Source organism: Ctenopharyngodon idella, chromosome 20, assembly GCF_019924925.1.
Source record: "Ctenopharyngodon idella isolate HZGC_01 chromosome 20, HZGC01, whole genome shotgun sequence".
Taxonomy (NCBI): Eukaryota; Metazoa; Chordata; class Actinopteri; order Cypriniformes; family Xenocyprididae; genus Ctenopharyngodon; species Ctenopharyngodon idella.
The window spans coordinates 2,160,593-2,185,000 of NC_067239.1; the positions used below are offsets into that span (position 1 = coordinate 2,160,593).

A 24,408-nucleotide genomic window follows, 5' to 3' on the forward strand; every position below is an offset into this window, starting at 1 on the left:
GAGGTTCATTCTCGTGTTACGCAGCACGTTTGAGCTTCAGCAAGAACCAATGAGGTTCATTCTTGTGTTACGCAGCACGTTTGAGCTTCAGCAAGAACCAATGAGGTTCATTCTCGTGTTATGCAGCACGTTTGAGCTTCAGTAAGAAGATAGATGTCAATGGAGGAACAGAAATCTCTCAGATTTCATCAAAAAGATCTTCGTGTTCCAAATATGAATGAAAGTCTTATGGGTTTGGAACGACATGAGGTTCATTTTTGGGTGAATTATCCATTTAAGGAACAGGGAGCAAAACGCTGTTAGGTAAGAAGGCTGCTGCCATGGTGTTCCATTTTTTTCCCCATAATGCTGTTTAAGTAGACATAGTACAATACAATTTTCAGTGATAATCCCACTCTTACAATAACTATTGTTAATATCCCTTTGTTGGTCCGACTGTCCATGGGTGGGGATACAAAAATGTGGAAGTACAGTCTGTAGTTTTCACGAAAGCCCTGGAGCAGTCAAATAAACGTGAATTTCTCGGGCCAGGTAACACAGAGAAAGAGTAAAAATTTTAATTTAAGTCACACTTCAAATATAATGCCTTGGAAGAAATGCCACAAGCTGAAAAAAACATGTAAACCAACACGTCTCCATCACAGGCATTAAGCATAATCAACTGCACCTATTGTCTCAGTGTATGTTTACATGTGCGGTTATAATTAAGCTACAGTGGGGTTTTTTTGGGTAGTTGAGCAGCAGTCTTCATCTGCATAATCAAATATTAAAGGATTAAATACACATTGCACAATACACACTCCTGTCTTGAGCAATCGCATAACACAGAGGCCAACTGCAGATTAACATACATACACATGCTGGACGAAGACAAGCTGCAATCACGTTATATAGGTCTGTTAAATAAAAATGAGAACAATTTCAGTCAGACTAAAGAATTTACATGACATTTCGAAAACATTTTTGCTTTACCCTTTTGAAAAAAGTAAACTCTAGCATTCTTTAAAATAAAAAATAAAAAAATACTATTCAGGAAATAATATCCTTTAAAAGAATATTATTTTACAAGCAAACTGAATGTAATGTTTACGAGCACGTAATCACATGTTTTTTTTAATTAAATAAAATGTATTCTAGTGCTTTTTGACCCACCTAAGTAGGACTTCGGTATATCTGTATGTTTTTTTTTTTTAAGTCCACATGGAATACAATTAAGCGCACTTCTTTTTCGCAAAAAAAATCTGACAAGTAAATGAGCTTTTTGAAAGCCTCAAGGTTATACATAAGGAAACCTCAAATATACAGTATGACTGGAATGTTTGTCGCCACACCCATGTTTCGGAGCACACGTACAGCTGATAGTATGTCAGCAGCAGCGCGCACTTGTCAATACCCACCCAACTGTGAAATTAACATTAGATTAATGTTTCTCAAAGAACATTGATGCTTAAATTCTTTGGGCACACTGTCCCCAATACTTTCAATTACTGCTAAATGGATCCCATCTTTGTTTAAACTAGCTCTTTTGGTGAAAAACTTCATAGTTTAGATGACCATTATTCTAAAATGTGGAAAATACTATTAACAAAGAATGAGTAGGTATCTCCAAACGTCGACTGGTAGTGTATATGTAAGGTCTAAACATATCTGTGAGTTGTTTGAGAACTGCTCATGTGACTGAAAGTGAACCCCCATGGCATTAAACTCCGTGTCTGCTTGGCTGCTTTTCCTGAAAGAGTCGCTTTCACTGCACCTTTAAAATAGAGGCATGACAGGTTCCAGAGGTGAGGACTAAAAAAATGAATGGCACAGAGGTCATCGGGTTGAGTCATTGTCACACTTGTGAATTCCACGTGACGTTAATACGCATCCGCTGAAAGGTTTAAAACAAGCTGAAGCTGAAGTATCAGAGTTGCTTCTTTAATGCTTAAACATGACAAGACGGGCGAGTTTTCCTGAAAGTAATAATTTCAACAGAGCTAAATGGATCATTTAATTCAAAATAAACTGGGAAATTTTGTTCCTTTTATCTTTGTCTAATCTGTGTCTAGAAAACCACCATCTTTGCCTTAACACAACTTTACAGCAGACAACAGGTGCATTTTTTTATTTAAATAATTAATTTAAAATTATATTAAAATATAAATCATTTAAATAATACATTTTAATTAATTAATATTATTTACATTTAAATTTTATTTAAATTATTTACTTTTTTTTTAATAACATTGTTCATAGTTTTAAATAACAATTAGCCTATAGTGGCTAGATGGCTTTTATTTTCATTACACCAGGAAAATTATTATAATTCAGATGGAAAGTTTGTTAAACATGTTTTTGGAGCATCACTAACGCATAAGATATCTATAGGTTCATCTACAGCATGTCATGGAAGAATGGTGACGTACTGTTGTGGTCATTTCACACACACACACACACACACACACACAGATCTCTCAGTTCACATGTTCTTTAACCTCCCGTCCTCTGCAGTGAACATTATATTTCAGTGAATTTCTCTAAAAATCATACATGTCACAGTTTTAGGTCCAGCATTCAGGGCTTTTCAGAGATACCAAATGTTTGGAGGTTTCACCAGGACAACAACTCCTCCTTGGTCTTTAAAAATGACTGACATTAATTTAGTGATCAAATTGACCACTCTCATGGAAATATGATAATATTTTATAATTATCATTAAATTGGATTAATTTTCAAATGGTTTGTTATAAATCAACATCTCAGGAAAATATTATGGGGTTTCAAATCAAAATATGACGTTCTGTTACAAAACAGGGCATTGATTTCATACATGTCCACAGGACACCAGGACTTACAGCATGTTTATCAGGCATTTTGGAAGATAGGGAAAGAAATTACGTATATTTCTTGAAATATTAGATATTATGAAAATGTTGCCAACTATTACTCCCATTATTACACTTCTTTTTTCATTACATGTTGCTCCAAGAACACATTAATGCACAAATTAGATACAGGTTATACGTGACCCTGGACCACAAAACCAGTCATAAGGGTCAATTTTTTGAAATTGAGATTGTTAGGATAGGACAATATTTGGCCGAGATACAACTATTTGAATATCTGGAATCTGGGGGTGCAAAAAAAAAAAAAAAAAAGAAAAAGAAAAAAAGAAAATATTGATAAAATCATCCTTAGCCACTCACAAAAATAATTTTTTGATATATTTACAGTAGGGAATTTACAAAATATCTTCATGGAACATGATCTTTACTTAATATCCTAATGATTTTTGACATAAAAGAAAAATCGATAATTTTGACCCATACAATGTATCGTTGGCTATTGCTACAAATATACCCGTGTGACTCATGACTGGTTTTGTGGTCCAGGGTCACATATATACATTGTATTGAATGGGAAAACCCATGTATTACAGATGCATGATATGTCGCCCCACCATATTGCTATCAGCCGATATATGTTAATTCTTAATCTTATCGTTATCGGCCCAATTAGAAAATTTGGCCGATATATTAAAGCCGGTAAATAAAGGATTATTTCCTTCAGCTGAGACACTTCAGATGTGCACTGTTCACATATGATTGAAATCACTTCAAAAAGGAAAATACAGTTAAGCACAACATGTACAGCGCAAGTCTGTCATATAAGATACATAAAATTATAATGAGAACATTATAATTGTGTACTTGGGACATGGCTTTTAATGGTGAAACTTTTGTTTTTGTAATCAGGCTCTCAAAAATTATATAAAAATTTAGATTTAGATTTAATCGGCCAATATATTGGTTATTGGTTTTCAAATATAAAGAATTATCGGTTATCGGTATCGGCCAAAAATTTCATATCAGTGCATCCCTACCATGTATGGCCATTTTACATGCATATTGCATAAAGTAAAATGGTATATCAATTAATTCCATTATATCTTTCATAACATAGTTGAGAATCATCTTTAAACAAAGTTTGGTTAAAAAAAAAATCCTGAAACCTAAAAGTTGATTGGTGAATGAAAAAAAATTCCATTGTTTTTGCCCATCCATGTCATTTCATGACATTTTATTTTTTAAACTACTGAGTCCTGGTGTCCACTACAGAGGACATAGCATAACATATGAATAAAATATCATTTTTCAATTTCATTTTTCATCATTTGTTTCTTATGCTCTAAACAATGTAATGACATGAAAAAATACTAAATTCAAAAAACATTTTTTCCTGAGTCTTAAGAGATTAAAGGGTTAGTTCACCCAAAAATGAAAATTCTGTCATTAATTACTCACCCTCATGTCGTTCCACACCCGTAAGACCTTCGTTAATCTTCAGAACACAAATTAAGATATTTTTGATCAAATCCAATGGCTCAGTGAGGCCTACATTGCCAATGATAACACTACCTTTTTCAATGTCCAGAAAGCTACTAAAGACATATTTAAAACAGTTCATGTGACTACAGTGTTTCAACCTTAATATTATAAAGCGACGAGAATACTTTTTGTGTGCCAAAAATAACAAAATAGCGACTTTATTCCACAAAATCTAGTTAAGGGCGATTTCAAAAAACTGCTTCATGAAGCTTTAAATGAAGCTACGAATCATTTGTTTCGAATCAGTGGTTCAGAGCGCCAAAATCACATGATTTCAGTAAACGAGGCTTCGTTACGTCATAAGTGTTTTGAAACTTCAATAGTTCACGTGACTTTGGCAGTTTGATACACGCTCCGAACCACTGATTCGAAAACAAATGATTCGTAAAGCTTTGAAGCTTCATGAAGCAGTATTTTGAAATCGCCTAGATATTGTTGAATAAAGTCGTTATTTTGTTATTTTTGGCACACAAAAAGTATTCTCGTCGCTTTATAATATTAAGGTTGAACCACTGTAGTCACATGAACTGTTTTAAAAATGTTTTTAGTAGCTTTCTGGGCATTGAAAAAGGGAGTGTTATTGCTGGTGATGCAGGCCTCACTGAGCCATCGGATTTTATCAAAAATATCTTAATTTGTGTTCTGAAGATGAACAAAGGTCTTACGAGTGTGGAACGACATGAGGGTGAGTAATTAATGACAGAATTTTCATTTTTGGGTGAACCAACCCTTTAAGCAACTCACAACTGTAAGCACCAAACAACACATGACTGCCCCCTACAGGTTAACTGGATAAACACATGCTGTTTAATATCACTGTCATGATATAATGTTCACAGCTTTACATTCATATACTATGGGGGCTGGAATTCACACACACACACACACACACACACACACACACACACACACACACACACACACACACACACACCACTCACCCTCCCACAGCAGCAGGCTCTGAGGTGCCACAGACGGCCAGATGACCAGGTTATTGGGCTCATACAGCGGGTTCAGGAATCGCTCCAGCTCCTGAGGACGGTTCACCCACGACCACAGAGACACGGTCTTCTGAGACAGCTGCAGCTTCACCCTGAAACATTACACAGAAACTAAGTACTAAGTTTACATCTACACCCAAACTTTACAGTAAAGTTTATGTTATGAGGAGCCAGACACATCCAGCCGTTGCCATCCGTTATCTCACTATAAGCAAACAAAAAGCCTTTCACCAATTCTGCTCTTCAAGCTTAACCCTAACATTCATAAACATTTTGAGCTAGTAGTCAGTACTCATATCACAAGCGACACTCTTAAAAATAAATTGAAGCAATGCAACAAAAGCAGCATTTTCAGTTCCCTAAAGAACCTTTCAGTGAAAAGAACCATTTTGTTCTTAGTGTAAAGAACACTTTAGAATCACTTTAGAATCTTTTTTCATTAAAGAATCTTTTGTGGAATGGAAAGGTTCCATGGATGTTAAATCTTCTAGATGCCAATAAAGAACCTTTATTTTAAGTGTGTTCAATGTTAAATGTTAAATCAAAATGAAAGTAGTCCTCTCGAGTCTAAAGGTCAGATTTATCACATTACACACACTTCACACCATCCATTGTCAGTAAATGACTTTACTAAATCTGGACATTTTGAAATGTGATGCACATTTGAGCAATAAGTGGAAAAACATTACACAACACATTTACTAAAACATCCTGCTCAGAATAAGGAACAAACACAAAAGGGTCACGACCAGCTACAAGTTGACCTCTGCTGACGTAGGAGTGTTGACGGAAGGGGGTCATGACCTCTGCTCCTGAACGTGTCTTTCCATATGGATAGAATTACAACATGCCAACTTAAACGTGTTACATGCAAACGTCAAGTGCAAAAATACAGCCCTATCCTGAATGCCACCTCTGACGAATCCACACTGACCGCACAGGCTGTTGGGTTATAACTTCAAAATGATAAAATGAGTGTGGCGTTTGGGACAGGGCCTGAGTTGGCTAGTTAGAAATTAGGGATGATGTATCTAGGATTGTAGAAAAACTGTTTTTACGAGAAGGTTGTACGTGATGTAATAGAGGAAATGAAACTCTGTGAGAAACTGTAAAAGGAGGCGAATACTAACCTTTCAGCCACTCTGTTTCCAAGGAAAGTGCCGAACTGTGAGGCATAGGCGTGCTCAAAGAGCATGATCAGGAAGTTCTCACTGAACTGGAAAGAGCAGGGGAACTGCCGCAGGATCTGCCACACACAGTCCAGGAAGAGCAGGAACACAGGCGCTTCACTTCGGGGCTTCCCGTTTGAGTATGCAGACTGTGCACAGCGCTGCTGGAATGGGTGACCGGCCTGGAGGTAAAGGTCACAGGGTCATAGGTTATTACAGTTATGGACTCCGACTTGGTTCCATCCGGACCACAGGAAATAATTACGCTATTTTACCATTTCTACAGTTTAAAGTGAGTCAAAACAACAGAGCGGTTCACATCACAAGCGCTCAGGGTCGTTTATGGTAATGATCTTTCAGCGCTACATCCTCTAATATTTTCATCTAAAGCCAAATGCGCTTCATTCAAGCCTTTCCGCTCCGTGAGTGTTGCTTTTCTCTCCTGCTAAAGATGTGAAGTGCCGCATTATGACACGGTTATTTTAACAACAGGAGCAGAAACAGGGTAAGCAGTAAAATAGATACTTTTGCTAAAACGCTGCAGAAAACAAGAATGCAGCAAATACAATTATTTTTAGCTGTCATAACTAAAACAGTTTTGAAATTGTGACAAGTTAACGCGTGGCACCTTTAGACGTTTTGTTTTTTCCATACATTTAACATTATTAATCAGCATGTTAAGAGCATTTCATAATATATAATTTTATAATTTGGAAAGATGGCAAGGGAAGACAAAAAACTTTGAAATTACTAGTTAGCTTTGTTTTCAGCTCATGATTAGAGTTTTGATTATTAGATTATCAATTGTTTTTTTAGTAGTAGTTCATTATTTTATAGGGCTGCTGATAACTGATTAATCTGTCGATTAATTGGGTGAAAAGTCTTAAAATTATTATACATTAAAATTTAATTTTAATCCATTATTTTAAACAGTGGGTTGGGGAGTAACGGAACACATGTAACGGCGTTACGTAATCAGGATACAAAAATCCAGTAATTGAAATTTGTTACAGTTACGTCAAAAAACGTAGTAATCAGATTACAGTTACATTTTGAAAAAAGGGGGAATTACAGTGTTTTCATTTAAAACTAAATAAATCATTATTTTGCCATAATAACACATATTAAGCGCTGCTTGATTATACAGTATTTCCTGGTTCTGTTGCCAGTGATGACTCACGTGAGCCACCCGCTGGTGCATGCGCAAATAACACCCGTCTACAGTCTCCTCAGATGCAGATAATTGCTGCTAGTTGAAACTTCCTGCGGGCATAAATGCTTTCAATTCATGGAAATTTCGCTGATATTTTGTTTTCAAAGAAAAAAAATGCAAACAACATGGTTGTACAGTGCAAACTCCGCCTTCCAGCTACGAAAACACTTTCTTTATCAAAGGACTAAAAAATAATCTGTAATACCATACTGTAGCCACTAGATGTCATATAATCCTTTACATATATATATATATAATATATATATATATATATATATATATATATATATATATATATATATATATATATATATATATTTATTTATTTTCAGGGCTGCTTATTCCCAAGACATGATTGCTTAGTTTTAATAGGTTTTAAAAGTAACCAAAATGCTAAACATTAAAATTAAAGCAGAACAAATATGAACAGAAATGTCTGATCTCAGCTTGTTCAGTTTGTTTATGATCTGATGTCACTTTTATATTTTTAAGCTCTAAACAACAACAACAATGATAATAATATTGCAATAGATAATTTATCAGATTTTTAAAAGATTTTTATTGTTGAGACCCATTCAAAAGTATGGAATGTGTAACATTTAAAAACTTGCAGAAATTGAGAAGAAATAATTTAAATTAAATTTAAAAATGCAATTTATCTAGTTCTTTCTTTCTTTATATAGGCCTATGTGACCTTGAAGTAATACAAAAGTAATCAGATTATATAAAATTACTTTTATATTGTGGTACTTGGATTACGTTACTGAATACTTTTTTATGAAGTAATTTGTAACTGTAATGGAATACATTTTTAAAGTAACCCTCCCAAGCCTGGTTATTCCACATCCTGCCCAGTGCTGTCCTCCAAACAATATGTGATATAAAGCCAATGGAAACAAATACAGTGAATGTATCTATGTAGTTTATGTAAATTATAAGCAAAAAAGGGTTAAAATAGAAATATTACATTCTAAACCTAAAAACAACTAATTGCTTACTATTTTATAGCAGAATTTAAAATTAAAAAATGTAAAGTTATGGTAACACTTTAGTATAGGGAACACATTAACTATTAATTACGACTTTTGCCTCAATAAACTCCTAATTTACTGCTTATTAATAGTAAGTAAGGTAGTTGTTAGTGGTATTATATGTGGTATATGTGCTTTATAAGTACTAATAAACAGCCAATATGCAGCTAAAAGTAATAATTGTTCCCCATACTAAAGTGTTACCAAAATTATAATAAACAAAAGTAAAAAAAATGTTAACTTGTACAAGGTGTGAAGAACACACACATTTACTTGTCCAAACATAGTAATTATCTTACATTAATGGGCTCTTCCAACAATAGTGCCTTTAATGTTACTGCTATCATAAATACAAACCGGATTCCAAAAAAGTTGGGACACTGTACAAATTGTGAATAAAAAAGGAATGCAATGATGTGGAAGTTTCAAATTTCAATATTTTATTCAGAATACAACATAGATGACATATCAAATGTTTAAACTGAGAAAATGTATCATTTTAAGGGAAAAATAAGTTGATTTTAAATTTCATGGCATCAACACATCTCAAAAAAGTTGGGACAAGGCCATGTTTACCACTGTGTGGCATCCCCTCTTCTTTTTATAACAGTCTGCAAACGTCTGGGGACTGAGGAGACAAGTTGCTCAAGTTTAGGAATAGGAATGTTGTCCCATTCTTGTCTAATACAGGCTTCTAGTTGCTCAACTGTCTTAGGTCTTCTTTGTCGCATCTTCCTCTTTATGATGCGCCAAATGTTTTCTATGGGTGAAAGATCTGGACTGCAGGCTGGCCATTTCAGTACCCGGATCCTTCTTCTACGCAGCCATGATGTTGTAATTGATGCAGTATGTGGTCTGGCATTGTCATGTTGGAAAATGCAAGGTCTTCCCTGAAAGAGACGACGTCTGGATGGGAGCATATATTGTTCTAGACGTGTAAGCTGCCCATGCCACACGCACTCATGCAACCCCATACCATCAGAGATGCAGGCTTCTGAACTGAGCGCTGATAACAACTTGGGTTGTCCTTGTCCTCTTTAGTCCGGATGACATGGCGTCCCAGTTTTCCAAAAAGAACTTCAAATTTTGATTCGTCTGACCACAGAACAGTTTTCCACTTTGCCACAGTCCATTTTAAATGAGCCTTGGCCCAGAGAAAATGCCTGCGCTTCTGGATCATGTTTAGATATGGCTTCTTTTTTTACCTATAGAGCTTTAGCCGGCAACGGCGAATGGCACAGTGGATTGTGTTCACTGACAATGTTTTCTGGAAGTATTCCTGAGCCCATGTTGTGATTTCCATTACAGTAGCATTCCTGTATGTGATGCAGTGCCGTCTTAGGGCCTGAAGATCATGGGCATCCAGTATGGTTTTCCGGCCTTGACCCTTACGCACAGAGATTGTTCCAGATTCTCTGAATCTTTGGATGATATTATGCACTGTAGATGATGATAACTTCAAACTCTTTGCAATTTTTCTCTGAGAAACTCCTTTCTGTTATTGCTCCACTATTTTTCGCCGCAGCATTGGGGGAATTGGTGATCCTCTGCCCATCTTGACTTCTGAGAGACACTGCCACTCTGAGAGGCTCTTTTTATACCCAATCATGTTGCCAATTGACCTAATAAGTTGCAAATTGGTCCTCCAGCTGTTCCTTATATGTACATTTAACTTTTCCGGCCTCTTATTGCTACCTGTCCCAACTTTTTTGGAATGTGTAGCTCTCATGAAATCCAAAATGAGCCAATATTTGGCATGACATTTCAAAATGTCTCACTTTCAACATTTGATATGTTATCTATATTCTATTGTGAATAAAATATAAGTTTATGAGATTTGTAAATTATTGCATTCCTTTTTTATTCACAATTTGTACAGTGTCCCAACTTTTTTGGAATCGGGTTTGTATGATTACTTGTGTTTAATGTAGAATTTGAAACCTACACTTCATTTCTAACAAAAAATATTTTAGAAAAATGTGCATTTTAGTCAGAATTATTTCACTCCTGTTCTACTGCGCTCCGTCTGTTTGACGCTCATGTGCCCACCGGCACTCGTTCATTGAACTCTGTGAAGTTTAACAAGATGCTTGTTGTCAGAATACGCTAAATGGAAATACTCGTGGGACTCACTCACATTTACAGATAAGGATATAACCATGAAATGTAAGTTATGTACTGAGGAAGACACATGTCAGAGGCATTAAACACCACACGCATCTGTCAAAGTGCAACAGGGCAAGTCGCGGTAAACGCTTATGCTTTTGTTTGAAGTGCTTATACATATAAATCATTCCCATGTTTCTGACGACTTGGATCATGTTCCTTTCCCACAGCAGCTCACTCTGTGTCCTCCACTATTTTCCATACGCGTTTTGTCTATAGAAATGTGTTATTCTCTACTGTAAAGCGACGTGACACCACACGATCACATTGCGCAGACGCGACTAATCGATAAGCAAATTTGTTGTCGATTATTTTCATTATTGATAATAATCTATTTTATCGATTCATTGTTGCAGCCCTATTACTTTGAGCAGCAATATTTCTAGTGCGCAAATATAGTGCACAGCCAGTATTTTTTTCCAGTGCATTCTGGGAATTTCTATAAAGAAAGCTGGAATCATTTTGACAGTAGGACAGCCTTAGAAATGGCCGACTCCTGGGGAACTAGGGAGATCCGAGTAAAAGAGTTTTACTGGTAACCTCTCTCACCTGTAACCACTCTCGCTCAATCAGCGCCTCGAAGCCACGGATGGTTCTGCACGCCGGATCGAGGATGATCTGGGCGAGAGACGTCACCTGCAGCGTTGAGTCAGTGCCCTCCGTGCCATGAACCAGAACTGACGCCCCTTCCCTACAAAACACCACATTACACATTATGAAAATGAAAGGGGAAGAGAAAAAGAAAACATTTTAGTGGTGATTTTTGAGATGTTAAAGTACTTCCTCCGATCCCAGTTTGAGACTATTTAGCACACACATAGTGCTACAAACCCGATAATGAACTGCATGCCAAAGGCTGCATTTAAAACAGTAGTACCAGGGTGGTATCAACATAATGATGATTACAGCATGACAACAGCAGTAATTATCACCACAACAAGCTTTGCAACAAATGTGGTGAGAAACAGGGCGACAGCAGCTTTTGTAATTAACTTAGAACAGAGCTAAAACAGTAATTAACACAGCTGCACAGTATGGCGTAAGCAGATCGGTCTGTGAGTGTTTGAGAGACAGACGTATCCACAGATGTACCTGTCAATGCACTGTGCAGCCAGGCAGGCCGTGGTGAGGATCTCCTTCACATGACTCTGCCAGTTGGAGGCTTCGAGTTTACTGAGCCAGCGGTCCATGCTGTGAGACTGATCATTGCACGCCTCCACCAGCTTTATCAGACTCTCCTGCAGAACATTAGACCTGTGGGAGAACAGCTGTCAGATTATAGTCCCAGTTACCGAACTCACTTATGCAGCTGTGTCTGTTCATTTACTGGCTGATGAATATTGATCACAACGTTTAAAAGTACTTTCTTGGTCTAATCTGACTGGCTGACTTCATTTTGCCTGAAAACCAAGCTGAGCACTTGTACTGGATTTGAAACAGGAGATTATGTTTTTGATTATATATTAAACCATCAATTAAAAAAACAAATAAAAAAACAGATCTTGCTGTGAACGATTCATCCATGTACAACATACATTATTGATCTGACTGTACTGATGCTGTTGTATGAGAACTGAACTGAGATAGACGATGACGTCACTGTTTTGCAGAACTGCTTATAGATTAGTTCACCCAAAAATTGTCATTAATTACTCACCCTCATGTCGTTCCACACCCATAAGATCTTCGTTCATCTTCAGAACACAAATTAAGATATTTTTGATGAAATCCTATGGCTTAGTAAAGCCTGCATTGACAGCAACATAATTAACACTTTGATATGCCCAGAAAGCTACTAAAGACACATTTAAAACAGTTTATGTGACTACAGTGGTTCAACCTTAATGTTATGAAGCGACGAGAATACCTTTTGGGCACCAAAAAAACTAAATAACGACTTTATTCAGCAATATCTAGTGATGGGCGATTTAAAAACACTGCTTCATGAAGCTTCGAAGCTTTACGAATCTTTTGTTTCGAATCAGTGGTTTGGAGCGCCAAAGTCACGTGATTTCAGTAAACGAGGCTTCGTTACATCATAAGTGTTTCGAAATTTCAATGGTTCACCAATGGGGGACGTGACTTTGGCAGTTTGATACACGCTCCGAACCACTGATTCGAAACAAAAGATTCGTAAAGCTTCGAAGCTTCATGAAGCAGTGTTTTGAAATCGCCCATCACTAGATACTGTTGAATAAAGTTTTTTTTTTTTTTTTTTTTGGTGCACAAAAAGTACTCTCGTCGCTTCATAACATTAAGGTTGAACCACTGTAGTCACATGAACTGTTTTAAATGTGTCTTTAGTAGCTTTCTGGGCATTGAAAGTGTTAATTATTTTGCTGTCAATGGAGGCCTCACTGAGCCATCAGATTGTTGAACAGGTGTGGAACAACATGAGGGTGAGAAATTAATGTATTTATTTACTAATTTAATAATTGATGATTTTTACAACAGAACTGAATCAACACTGAACTGAGTTCAGCTGAACAACAGCTGAAATGCATCATTTTCCTGTTATCACTGTAAAGCTGCTTTGAAACAATCTCTATTGTATAAAGCGCTATAAAAATAAAGGTGACTTGACTTGATATTTACAAAATAGTTGTAAAAATGATGAATTTCATGATGACTTTAAAAATTTGTGCCATAACATTTTTTGAAAGATAAAGTTTTTGTCTAAAGGGGTCATCTGATGCTATTTTAAAAGTTCATTATTTTGATTATTGGGTGTAAAGGAATAGATTAACATGCTTTAATGCGGACCTATAATGCCCCTTTCACGAGATGTAGTACAAGTCTCTGGTGTCCCCAAAATGTGTCTGTGAAGTTTCAGCTCAATTTATTATAGCTTGTCAAATTTGCCCCTATTTGGGTATGAGCAAAAACACGTTTTTGTGTGTGTCCCTTTAAATGCAAATGAGCTGCTGCTCCCGGCCCCCTTTCCAGAAGAGGGCGGAGCTTTAACAGCTCATGCTTCGGTTGCTTAACAACAACAAAGCTGGAGAATCTCACGCAGCCAAAATGAGGATTGTCAGTAACGGTGTTCAGCCTTACATTGTTCAAACCGGAGTAGACATTGATGGAGAGACTCAGGAAGAAGTTACAACTTTTAGAATGAAACTGGACGTTTCTGAATGGTTAGTGGATAAATTTATGTAGTTGCTGTGGAGTTGATTCAACTCATCCACTAGCATGTGCCGTCATGTTAATCTTTTGTGCAAATCCAGCATTGAATTGACCCTCGTTTGTGAAGCAGTTAGTCACACACCTCTCAATGGCTTTATGGATCCTCCTCCACTGTGGGTAGTTGGCTTCCTGTTCAAAACCTCCTCCGCGAGCTTTAGCCTGCTGCGCTACAGCTATCGTCCGTGTGTCGATGATGTAACCGCGCTTCCCTGCGCAGAGCGTGGCATTGATCAGTTTCTCGTCTTCTTTGCAGCGCCGCCCATTGGTTCCTGTCAGTGGCTGCGCTGCTCGCATCATCACCTGTGGACAGTGTGATCAGGGTCTGTATTAAACAGATCAACGTTTGGAAACAACATCTTCAAAATGTCTTTCTAACCATGCCGTTCTTCTTGTGGTAGTAGCTGAGCACAGGGAAACGGCCGCCGTGGCGGAAGGAAGCAGCTTTGCAGAGACTGTCATCATCGATGTCTTTGGGCACGGTCAGTAACGACGGGTACGAGGGGCACACGCTGAAGTCTTTATTGACCTCGCTCAGTCTCCATTCATCTGTCTGAGAGAGGAGCGCAGAACTTACAATTTACAGTTTCTTTTTCAATTAAAATAACAAACCTTTCATCAATGTACTGTTACTGAGTCTAATTGTGAACTAACAGGGGTTTAGAATGAGCTGACATACAGTACTGTACCGTTCTAAAGTTTACAGTCACTAAGATTTTGTTATTGAAAGAAATTAATACTTTTATTCAGCAAGAATATATTCAATTTATCAAATAAATAAAACAATTTCAAAGTTTCCACTAAAATATGAAGCCGCACAACTGTTTTTAACATTGATAATAATAAATGTTTCTTGAGCATCAAATCATCTTTTTAGAATGATTTCTGGATCATGTGACACTGAAGACTGGAATAATGATGCTGGAAATTCAGCTTTGATCACAGGAATAAACTAAATTTCACAATCTTTTAAATTGTAATATTTCACAATGTTTTTGGGTTCCTTGCCACTGTCGTCATCTATCACTAGCAAATCGCCTAAGACTGTTAGCAATATGTTAATTTGTGCTAGAAACATGCTAACAATGTGCTAAATCATGCTAGCAAAATGCTAAATCATACAAGCATTGTGTTTAATCAAGCTAGCAACATTATAAATCATGGTAACGTCATGCTAAATCACACTAGCAACACGCTAACAATGTGCTAAATCATGCTAGCAAAATGCTAAATCATAGAAACATACAAGCATTGTGTTTAATCAAGCTAGCAACATGATAAATCATGGTAACGTCATGCTAAATCACGTTAGTAACACGCTAACAATGTGCCAAATCATGCTAGCAAAATGCTAAATCATAGAAGCATTGTATTAAATCAAGCTAGCAATGTTAAATCATGTCAACAACGTTAAATAATGCTAGCAACACGTTAACCATGTGCTAAATAATGCTAGCAAAATGCTAAATCATACTAGCTATGTGTTAAATCATGCTAACAACATGTTAAATCGTGTTAACTACATGTTAAATAATGCTAGCAATGTGCTAAAATCATGTTAGCAACATGATAAATCATACTAGCATTGTGTTAACCTGCTAAATAATGCTAGCAATGTGCTAAATCATGTTATCAACATGATAAATCATACTAGCATTGTGTTAACCTGCTAAATAATATTAGCAATGTGCTAAATCATGTTAGCAATGTGTTAAATCATGTTAGCAACATGTTAAATCAAGCTAGCAACATGTTAAATCATGTTAACAACATGCTAGCAATGTGCTAAATCATGTTAGCAACATTTTAAATTATGTTAACAACATGATTAATAATGTTAATAACATGCTAACAACATGTTAAATGCTAAATCATGCAAGCAACATCCTAGTAATGTGCTAAATCATGCTAGCAAAATACTAAATCATACTAGCATTGTGCTAAATCAAGCTAGCATTATGCTAAATCATACAAGCAACATGTTAACAATGTGCTAAATCATGCTATCAACGTTAAATTATACTAAAAATGTTCTAACGGTGTGCTAACAACAAGCTAGCAATGTTAAATCATGTTAGCAACATGCTACATGCTAAATCATGTTAGCAACATGCTAGGTCATGTTAACAACGTGCTAAAACATGTTAACAACGTGCTAAAACATGTTAACAACGTGCTAAATCATGTTAGAAAACATGCTCATGCTAACAATGTGCTAAATAATGCTATCAACATGTTAAATTATGCTAACAATGTTCTAATCGTGCTAACGACAAGCTAGTAATGTTAAATCATGCTAACAACATGTTACATGTTAAATCATGTTAGCAATGTGCTATATCATGCTAGAAACATGCTTATGCTAACAACATGCTAAAACACCTTATTCATCCGTCTATCTATCTCTCTATCATCTGTTTTTCTGATAGACGTTATTGCCTTCAAAACATTCAAACTTTTAAACTTTAAAACTACTTTAAACTCCAGCCTTGGTGAGCATAAGAGTCTTCTATAAAAAACATTAAAAAAATCTTATTGACCTCAAACTTTTGAACAGTAGTGTGTGAAATAAAAGTTGTATTTATATTAAAACTGGACCTCATAACATGTAGTTATGAGCATTTGTTTCCTGACTGAAAAAATGAACAATGATACACTGAGAAAGTGTATCAGGATTTTTTTCTGATGACCTCAGTGTCAAGACTTCCAGGGATAAAACAATACCATAGACTCCAGATCTCTGAAAGCCTCCTCCGGCATGAACAACTGCCATCCATCCTCAATGACCTCGAACAGAGGACGGTAGAAGAAGGGGTACATCAGGGACACCGAGTCCAGCGTGGACAGAGCCTGAAAGATGAACAATCAGAACACTAACAGCATAAACTGATAAGCAGAAATCAGTAGATGCTCAGGTTATTATTTGTGCATTATTATTCTGCTTTATGAGTGAGTGCTAATGCAGTCTTACCTCAATTGAGCTGGCAATATTAAGACACTCCTCCATCCCAGGTATGTCCAGCTGGATCACCCGCAGGTCTTTACACTTCACAATAATAGTTCCCAGGGATCCCACAAACCTGAGTACATTACATCAGTAAGATTTATTTTTATGTTTTTGAAAGAAGTTTCTTATGTTCACCATGGCTGTGTTTGTTTGATCAAAAACAAAGTAAAAACAGTAATATTGTGAAATAGTATTATGATTTAAAGGCACACTATGTAGTTTTTCACCACTAGAGGTCGCCTATTCAAAACAAAGGCGTAGCTTGATGACGCCGAGTGGAATCGTGGAATCATGGGAGGTGTTGTCTTCACGTCTACAGCTGGTGGAAAAGAATCAGGATGGGACTCGGGCAGAAATCATATTCATGGATGAGATTATTAACATTACTGTAGTATGAATCAGAGCAGGGCCAGTGCTGTGGGAGCGGAATGAATTGCTAATGAGAGACGAGCGCGACACACGGCTCGAGAGCAGCGGTACTTTTATTATGCCGCAGTTGCTGCTTCCGCTTCTTCCGGTCAAGAGTATGTGTGGTAACGCAGCGCTGTTTTAACATAATAGATACATTTGAGTGTTGAAAGTTGGTAAAATGCTACTCTGTGTTCACTCAGTGGCTGATATGAGACACTTGTTGCACACTGCAGTAAGCTAGATCGATATTAGGCATGGTAAAATATGGTACTTGCAGTAAATGAAGAAAATGAGATTTAAACAATAAGACGAATGGGGCATTCACACCAGACGCGACTTGCGTGAATAAATCGCGCTATTCACGCGTAGTTGGACACTTGAACATGTTTACTCGTTTACTTGCTTCATTCGCGCGTGAAATTCACTTCACAACAGACGCAAATTCTGCCAGGCGGCTCCAGTCTCGTTGCGAAATGGCTGACATGGATTTTGTTGAGAGGGTAGCTGCACTTTATGTGCTATGGAAGGCTGAAATACAGCGAATAAGCTTAATTTGCCGGCTTTAGCTAGCTTGTAGTCTCAATATGTATATATATAGCTCAAATTGAGTAAAGAGCGTTTTTTACAACTTACCAGATTGTCTGACCTCCTCACTCACTTTCTTCCAAGCAACCTTTTTATTCCTGTTTCTATAAAAGTACGAAGATGTATCGTACAGCTCCAGGTATCCACATACAGCGACAATGATTTTGTCCTCCATTGTTGTTTCGGATTTCTGCCTCTGCTCGCTACATCGTAATCGCGTCACTACTAGAGCAAGCTCCTGATTGGTTAACGTGGCACGAATTTTCGCCAAAGTTCAGATATTTCAACTTACACGATTCTCGCGAATCACGCGTCAAATACCCGAAACGCTCAATTCGCGCCGCGTCATTCGCGCCGCAGGATGTCTATCGCATCTTTGCATTGACTTAACAAGTAAATCACTCACGCTTAACGCTTCATTCACGTCTGGTGTGAACGCACCATTACTGTGTTGAGCTATATAACATGATTACATGTTTTCTGTCGATTAATGTATCCAAACAGTCGTTCCCTTGTCTAATAAAACACATAATATATTAAAATGTCTTTGGTGTTTCCATGGTTTCTACAAAATAGTCCATGTCCTGGTTAAAATTGCTTATTTCTCTGGATTTAAACATTCTTGGAAACCTTTGGGATAATGTTAGTATACAAGTCAACAAAATATATAACACTGTTCTAGTGGTTTTGTATATTTTAATCCAAAAATCTTACATATTGTACCTTTAACATGTTAATATTTCCATCATGTTGGAAAACATTCTAATCAAAATAATTTTTGTTAAGCTTGTATATATTTTTAGAAAGCATTTTTTCCCTTTCTGTTTCATATAATGACCACTAGGAGGCGCTCTAGGCATATGTTTTCGTGATTTGTTTTCTCTGACGTGACATACGTTGTTGTTGAAAACGAAAAAGTAAAAGAGTGATGCATGTTCGTTGCATTTTAATGTGAAATGAGAGTTCTGTGTCTTTATTAAAATCAACACATTAATGATTTATCTCTCATCCACCCACAATTAAAGGGCTATATGCACGGTTACTTCCTGGTTGTCGTTAAGCCAGCTCGGTCATTTCCGGTGAACTGTTAGCTGTTCATTCTGTGCTCGCAGTACATCGACACAAAACCATCAATGGTTGACTTTTTAATGTTGTATTTATATTTTAATGCAGTTATCACATTTACCTAATTTGCCAATAAACCAGTTTGATTGACTGCAATAAAGATGAAGCTATGGGCCGTTTAAAAATGCTGTGTCTGTAATTAGACACACACACACGCATTTTTTCCCCAGCACTTCAAATGTTATTTTTAATGTGATGACCACAAACATTATTTGTTCATCCTTCTGAGATTGTCCCGATTGTAAAACCGAACGTTTAAAAATGTATTCAACATTTGATAGAAAACACTTATTTAAAAATAAAAAAATACAATAATTACCACTTTAACCAGCAAGTGGCGGCAAAGTAGCATTTATCATTTTTATCATAAAAATTCGTACCCGTCGTTTATCATTAATCATTTTTCACTTAGTTTTTGACTAAATATTATACATTATAAAATAACTAGGTTTAAAAATACATTTTGTCAATGTGAAGCACTCACAAAATCTCATGAAAAACAATAACTTTTCTTGTGAATGAATTACACAGAAAGCGAGCACCGCTCTTTCCCTCTGTAATCACAGCAGCTGTCAGTCAGTGCAGCGCAAGATCAATGATTTCAGCACACTTGTGAAAACAAATTTTATTCAATTAATCTAACTAAAGTGCACAATAAATATTTAATTTCTGATGCTTTTTTTTCCACACGAAAGTTTGAAAACTGATGGTCGAATTAAATTTAGCGAGGAGGAACACTGAGGTACGTCTTTATTTTATTTTTTTTTATGCCGTCTTACGTTTGAATAACTAAATTAATGCTATAATGCCTGACTATTTAAGTGACTATATTCTGATTATAAACTAAGTATTACACTATTGATGCTCAACACACCAGCAAAAGACATCTCACCGGAAGTTTTCCAGCTGGCTTATATTATTGCGGAAGTTCTAAAGAACGCTCCGTGCATATAGTCAATTGGAATTATATTTTTTATTATTTGACCCGCTGATTATCCGCAGTCTCCACGGATATACCCACGCTCCGCGCATCACTACTGTCAATATAGTGTTATTATGTCAAAATATTATTTGTAATCCTGACAGTATTCCCATTTTTTACAAAATGAAACTGTAATCTGATTACTTTGTTTTTTGAATGAATTACAGTTACCAGATTTTTGTATCCTGATTACATAACACTGTTACATGTACTCCCCAACCCTGGCTGCTTAATATTTTTAGTAGAATACCCCCCAGTTTCAAAGACAACCTTCAGTCTAGTCTAAATGCATGTTTTATCTGAAAGCAACTTGCACTGACAACCTTCAGTCTAGTCTAGTTAAAATACGTCACTGCCATTGCTTTCAGTCATTTTTTTTTTCTAATGCACATTTATAAAAGCTACTTAAATGCCCTAATTGAACTAAGGTCTAATCCTGGCTTAATCTAAGCCCTGTCTGTAGAACCAGGCTTACATGTAATGCATTTGTTTTAAGGATTCTTTGATGGATACAAAGTTCAAAAGAACAGCATTTATTTGAAATAGAATTCTAAACATAACATTATAAATGTCTTTACTGTCACTTTTAACAATTTAATGTATACTCGATAAATAAAAGAAGACCCCAAACCTTTGAACAGAAGTGAAAAACTGTATTAAAAATTGTATTCCATTTCTACTAGTCATCTCACACCCTTCAGTATGTCAGTTACCTTTTCTCAATAGAGTCGATGTTGGTGTGAAGCAGCCAGAGCTCCTCAGTGTTATCCTGGCGAGAGGACAGAATGAGGTGATGTCCCGTCAGACACAGAGTTCCCTCCACGGTGGGCATGAAGGGTCGGTAGAGGACCACCCCATCCACACGAGGGGTTTTGATCAGCTCAGCAAACTCCATGTTTTGAGAGGCACAAGAACCCTGGAGAGTCAATGGGACATGAAACTAATTTGGTAATTCATTCCAAATACATTCATTACGTCTTAGTCTCATTTTTAGTTTTGTTATTATTGTGTGATTCGCATTTATGTCTTTAGTTATATTTATATAACATGCATTTTCTTATTTAGCTAAAAAAAAAAAAGTGTAGATGTAACGTTACTGTTGATAAGGGGTTTGTTGTTGTTATTAATGTGGATTTTTTCATCTGCTGCAGGTTCCAAAACAAGACACAAGCAGTGAGAAAAACACCACATTCGTCTATTTTACTTGAAGGAGCATAAATCAGACATATACGTGTCTTTATCAACAGTTATTGTAACATAGTCAATGTATTTGTCCAAATTTCTCTCGGCTCGCTGTGTCATCACACTGAAATTATGACAACAGACGAGATTTGCAGCTTTGAGGCGCTCGTACAAAAACTGTTCAAAGGCACTCGACAGAAAACCGCAAACGCAATGTAACTCGTCAAGAACAAAATATGCATTATAAACATGTACTTAGATTAGATGAGAGCGATAACAACAGCATTCCTCTCACCTGACACCCCCACTTCCTTGTCTTCCACTCCTTTGTTGGATTTAATGACAACAGACCGCGAGCAAGTTGGAAGTTATCGCCGCCTACTGGTTTGGATGAACGCGAGGGAGAATGAGAACATAAACGAGAGGAGAGCTCACTAAAAATAAAAAATAAACAATTGAGTGATTATTTAGATAAATATAACTATATGTAAGTAGTTATATAAAACATGACATGATCCATTGACAAGGATGCATTTTTGTAGACTCCACAATCAGGAGTGTTTATTTTCATTAGTTCAGCTGTGGACTGAACACTTGAACTGAACAAACAGCTGACAGTATTTCAGGGAATACACACCACTGCTTCTTAATGTCATGCATTAAACCTGACAGGTGTTACTGGCAGTGCTGAGCGTTAACAACACTGCTGACTTGACATTTTTGGCAATTAGTACAAACAAACAAACAAACAAAAAATTAATTTCATGGCAAAGAAATTAAAGAAGTCTTGCATACTTGAAATTCTCTAATGTTCACCAGTAAGTCTTCTCAATGGCTTTATGTTTTAATGAAAATTTGTACTATAATTTCACAATAAAAATAAAATAAAATAAAATTGACTGTTTTTCTTTCTGTGATATCGTGGTTCCAGGGTTATTTAACTGTATTATAAAATTGTACAGTACTATAGTTTCTCAAAGGTTTAATGGGGTTATTCTAAATAAAATAAAATAATAAAATAAAATAAAATACAAAACTAAAATACAAAAATAAAGCAAAATAAAATAAAGCAAAATGATTATAAAATTGTACAGTACTATAGTTTCTCAAAATAAATAGAATAATTTATTTATTCTATTTATTTATTGTATTATTCTATATAAGAAGGTTATTCTAAATAAATAAAATAAAATACAATACAATACAAAAAAATAATAAAATAAAATAAAAAATAAAAATAAAGCAAAATAAAAAATACAAAAAATAAATAAAATAAAGAATTAAATAAACAATAAAGCAAAATAAAATAATAAAATAAAGCAAAATAAAATAAAATACAAAAAATAATAAAATAATATAAAAAATAAAATAAAATAAAATAAAATAATAAAGCAAAATAAAATAAAATAAAATAAAATAAATTAAATTAAATAATAAAATAAAATAAAATAAAATAAATGGACTGTTTTTCTTTCTGTGATATTGTGGTTCCAGGATTATTTAACTGTATTATAAAATTGTTATATATAGTTTCTCAAAGGTTTAATGCGGTTATTCTAAATAAAATAAAATAAAAAAATAAAATAAAAAAATAAAGCAAAATAAAATAAAGCAAATTATAAAATTGTACAGTACTATAGTTTCTCAAAATAAATAGAATAATTTATTTATTCTATTTATTTATTCTATTATTATATATAAGAAGGTTATTCTAAATAAATAATAAAATAAAATAAAATAAAATACTGTTTCTCCACAACCCTACAGGGGATAAGCGGATTGGAGAATAGATGTATTGAAAATCCTAATATCTTGGTTACATTATTGTACTGCATTATAATATTTCAAGCATCTTTGACAGATTTTTACAGTCTTTAATTTATATATCTGATTTCTGGTCCTTTGAGAGTGCAGTATTTATTTAGCATTGAATTTTTCAGTGAAGAGTGTGTGTGCGTGTTTTTGTGACATATCCGGACACAAGTTTATAATGACATGACAGAGGTATTACAAGGAGAGGGTGACTTATGAGGACATTACCCAATGTCCCCATTTAAATCACACAGAATGAGTTTTTTTTTTGAGAAAGTAAAAATGTGCACAGTTTCCTGTGATGGGTAGGGCAGGGGTAGTGTAGGGGGATAGAAAATATGGTTTGTACAGTATAAAAACCATTACGCCTATGGAATGTCCTCACTAAGATAGCAAAACAAACCTGTGTGTATGTGAGTGTGTGTGTGTGTGTGTGTGTGTGTGTGTGTGTGTGTGTGTGTGTGTGTGTGTGTGTGTGTGCGCGCACCTGTATGAATCTACATCAGCTCCAGCTGTAGTCTCAGCAGAATCCTGCTGGCAGCAGAGTGGCCTCATGTTGAGGAGGAAGATGAGTGTTTCTTGAGCGCTGTGAGCGATTACAGTCACTGCATTATTTAGCTTGAGTTACATGTGTGCCATGAACCCTACACTCCCCCAAAAATATGCAGCTCCATTTGCTCTCATTAAAAATGCATGCTGTTTGTGTGGAAAAAAAAAACAGTCCCCTGACAGAGAGCTGATATTTTTGCAAATGTAACCCGAGTGTTGTATATGAGCCATGCACACATGTTATAGCATATCAAACCTCATAGCTGCATATCAGCACAAAGGCTTTAAAAATATCCGTAAAGATCTGCTTTTTTTTTTTCATTTGGCATATGATATGGAATAATTGTCTGATATCATTGAGTGTGACACCAAAGGCCATGAAATGCAATGACAATCTAAAAGTGACTGTTTGTCTTTTCTTCAGGCCACTTTGATATAGTGCCTTCTTACATTTAGTATGCTGAGCTCTGCAGCTTCTGCCATCATCAAACATTTCTGTGAAGTTTCATCGGCTCTGAAACCCAGAAGAGACACCGACAGCGCGCTCTAATTTAAAGAAATTCACACCAGACCGGCAGCACTGTGCAAATTCAAAGTCACTGCATTTATGAATGATTTCCAA

General features: G+C 35.8%; 2 protein-coding genes across 3 annotated transcripts in view; one reads left to right on the forward strand and one right to left on the reverse strand.

Moving 5' to 3' along the window:
- LOC127502056 (uncharacterized) overlaps positions 1-4,772 on the forward strand; it is a 6,497-nt gene extending 1,725 nt beyond the window's left edge. The window contains exon 2 of the mRNA XM_051874568.1: positions 4-4,772. The gene's annotated coding sequence lies outside the window, so the exon portion shown is untranslated. The remainder of the gene's footprint in view (positions 1-3) is intronic.
- Positions 1-22,161, reverse strand: part of mtmr9 (myotubularin related protein 9) — a 25,448-nt gene extending 3,287 nt beyond the window's left edge. The window contains exons 1-10 of one of the 2 annotated variants that reach the window (XM_051874566.1): positions 21,721-22,161; positions 20,957-21,159; positions 17,105-17,213; positions 16,858-16,983; positions 14,513-14,686; positions 14,219-14,436; positions 12,043-12,204; positions 11,500-11,641; positions 6,502-6,722; positions 5,312-5,463 (exon numbers count right to left, since the gene is read on the reverse strand). In XM_051874566.1, coding sequence (XP_051730526.1) covers positions 5,312-5,463; positions 6,502-6,722; positions 11,500-11,641; positions 12,043-12,204; positions 14,219-14,436; positions 14,513-14,686; positions 16,858-16,983; positions 17,105-17,213; positions 20,957-21,138 — 1,486 coding nt within the window. In that variant the 5' untranslated portion in view covers positions 21,139-21,159; positions 21,721-22,161. The other variant, XM_051874567.1, reaches the window with a different exon arrangement.
- Between the last annotated feature and the right edge of the window lie 2,247 nt (positions 22,162-24,408).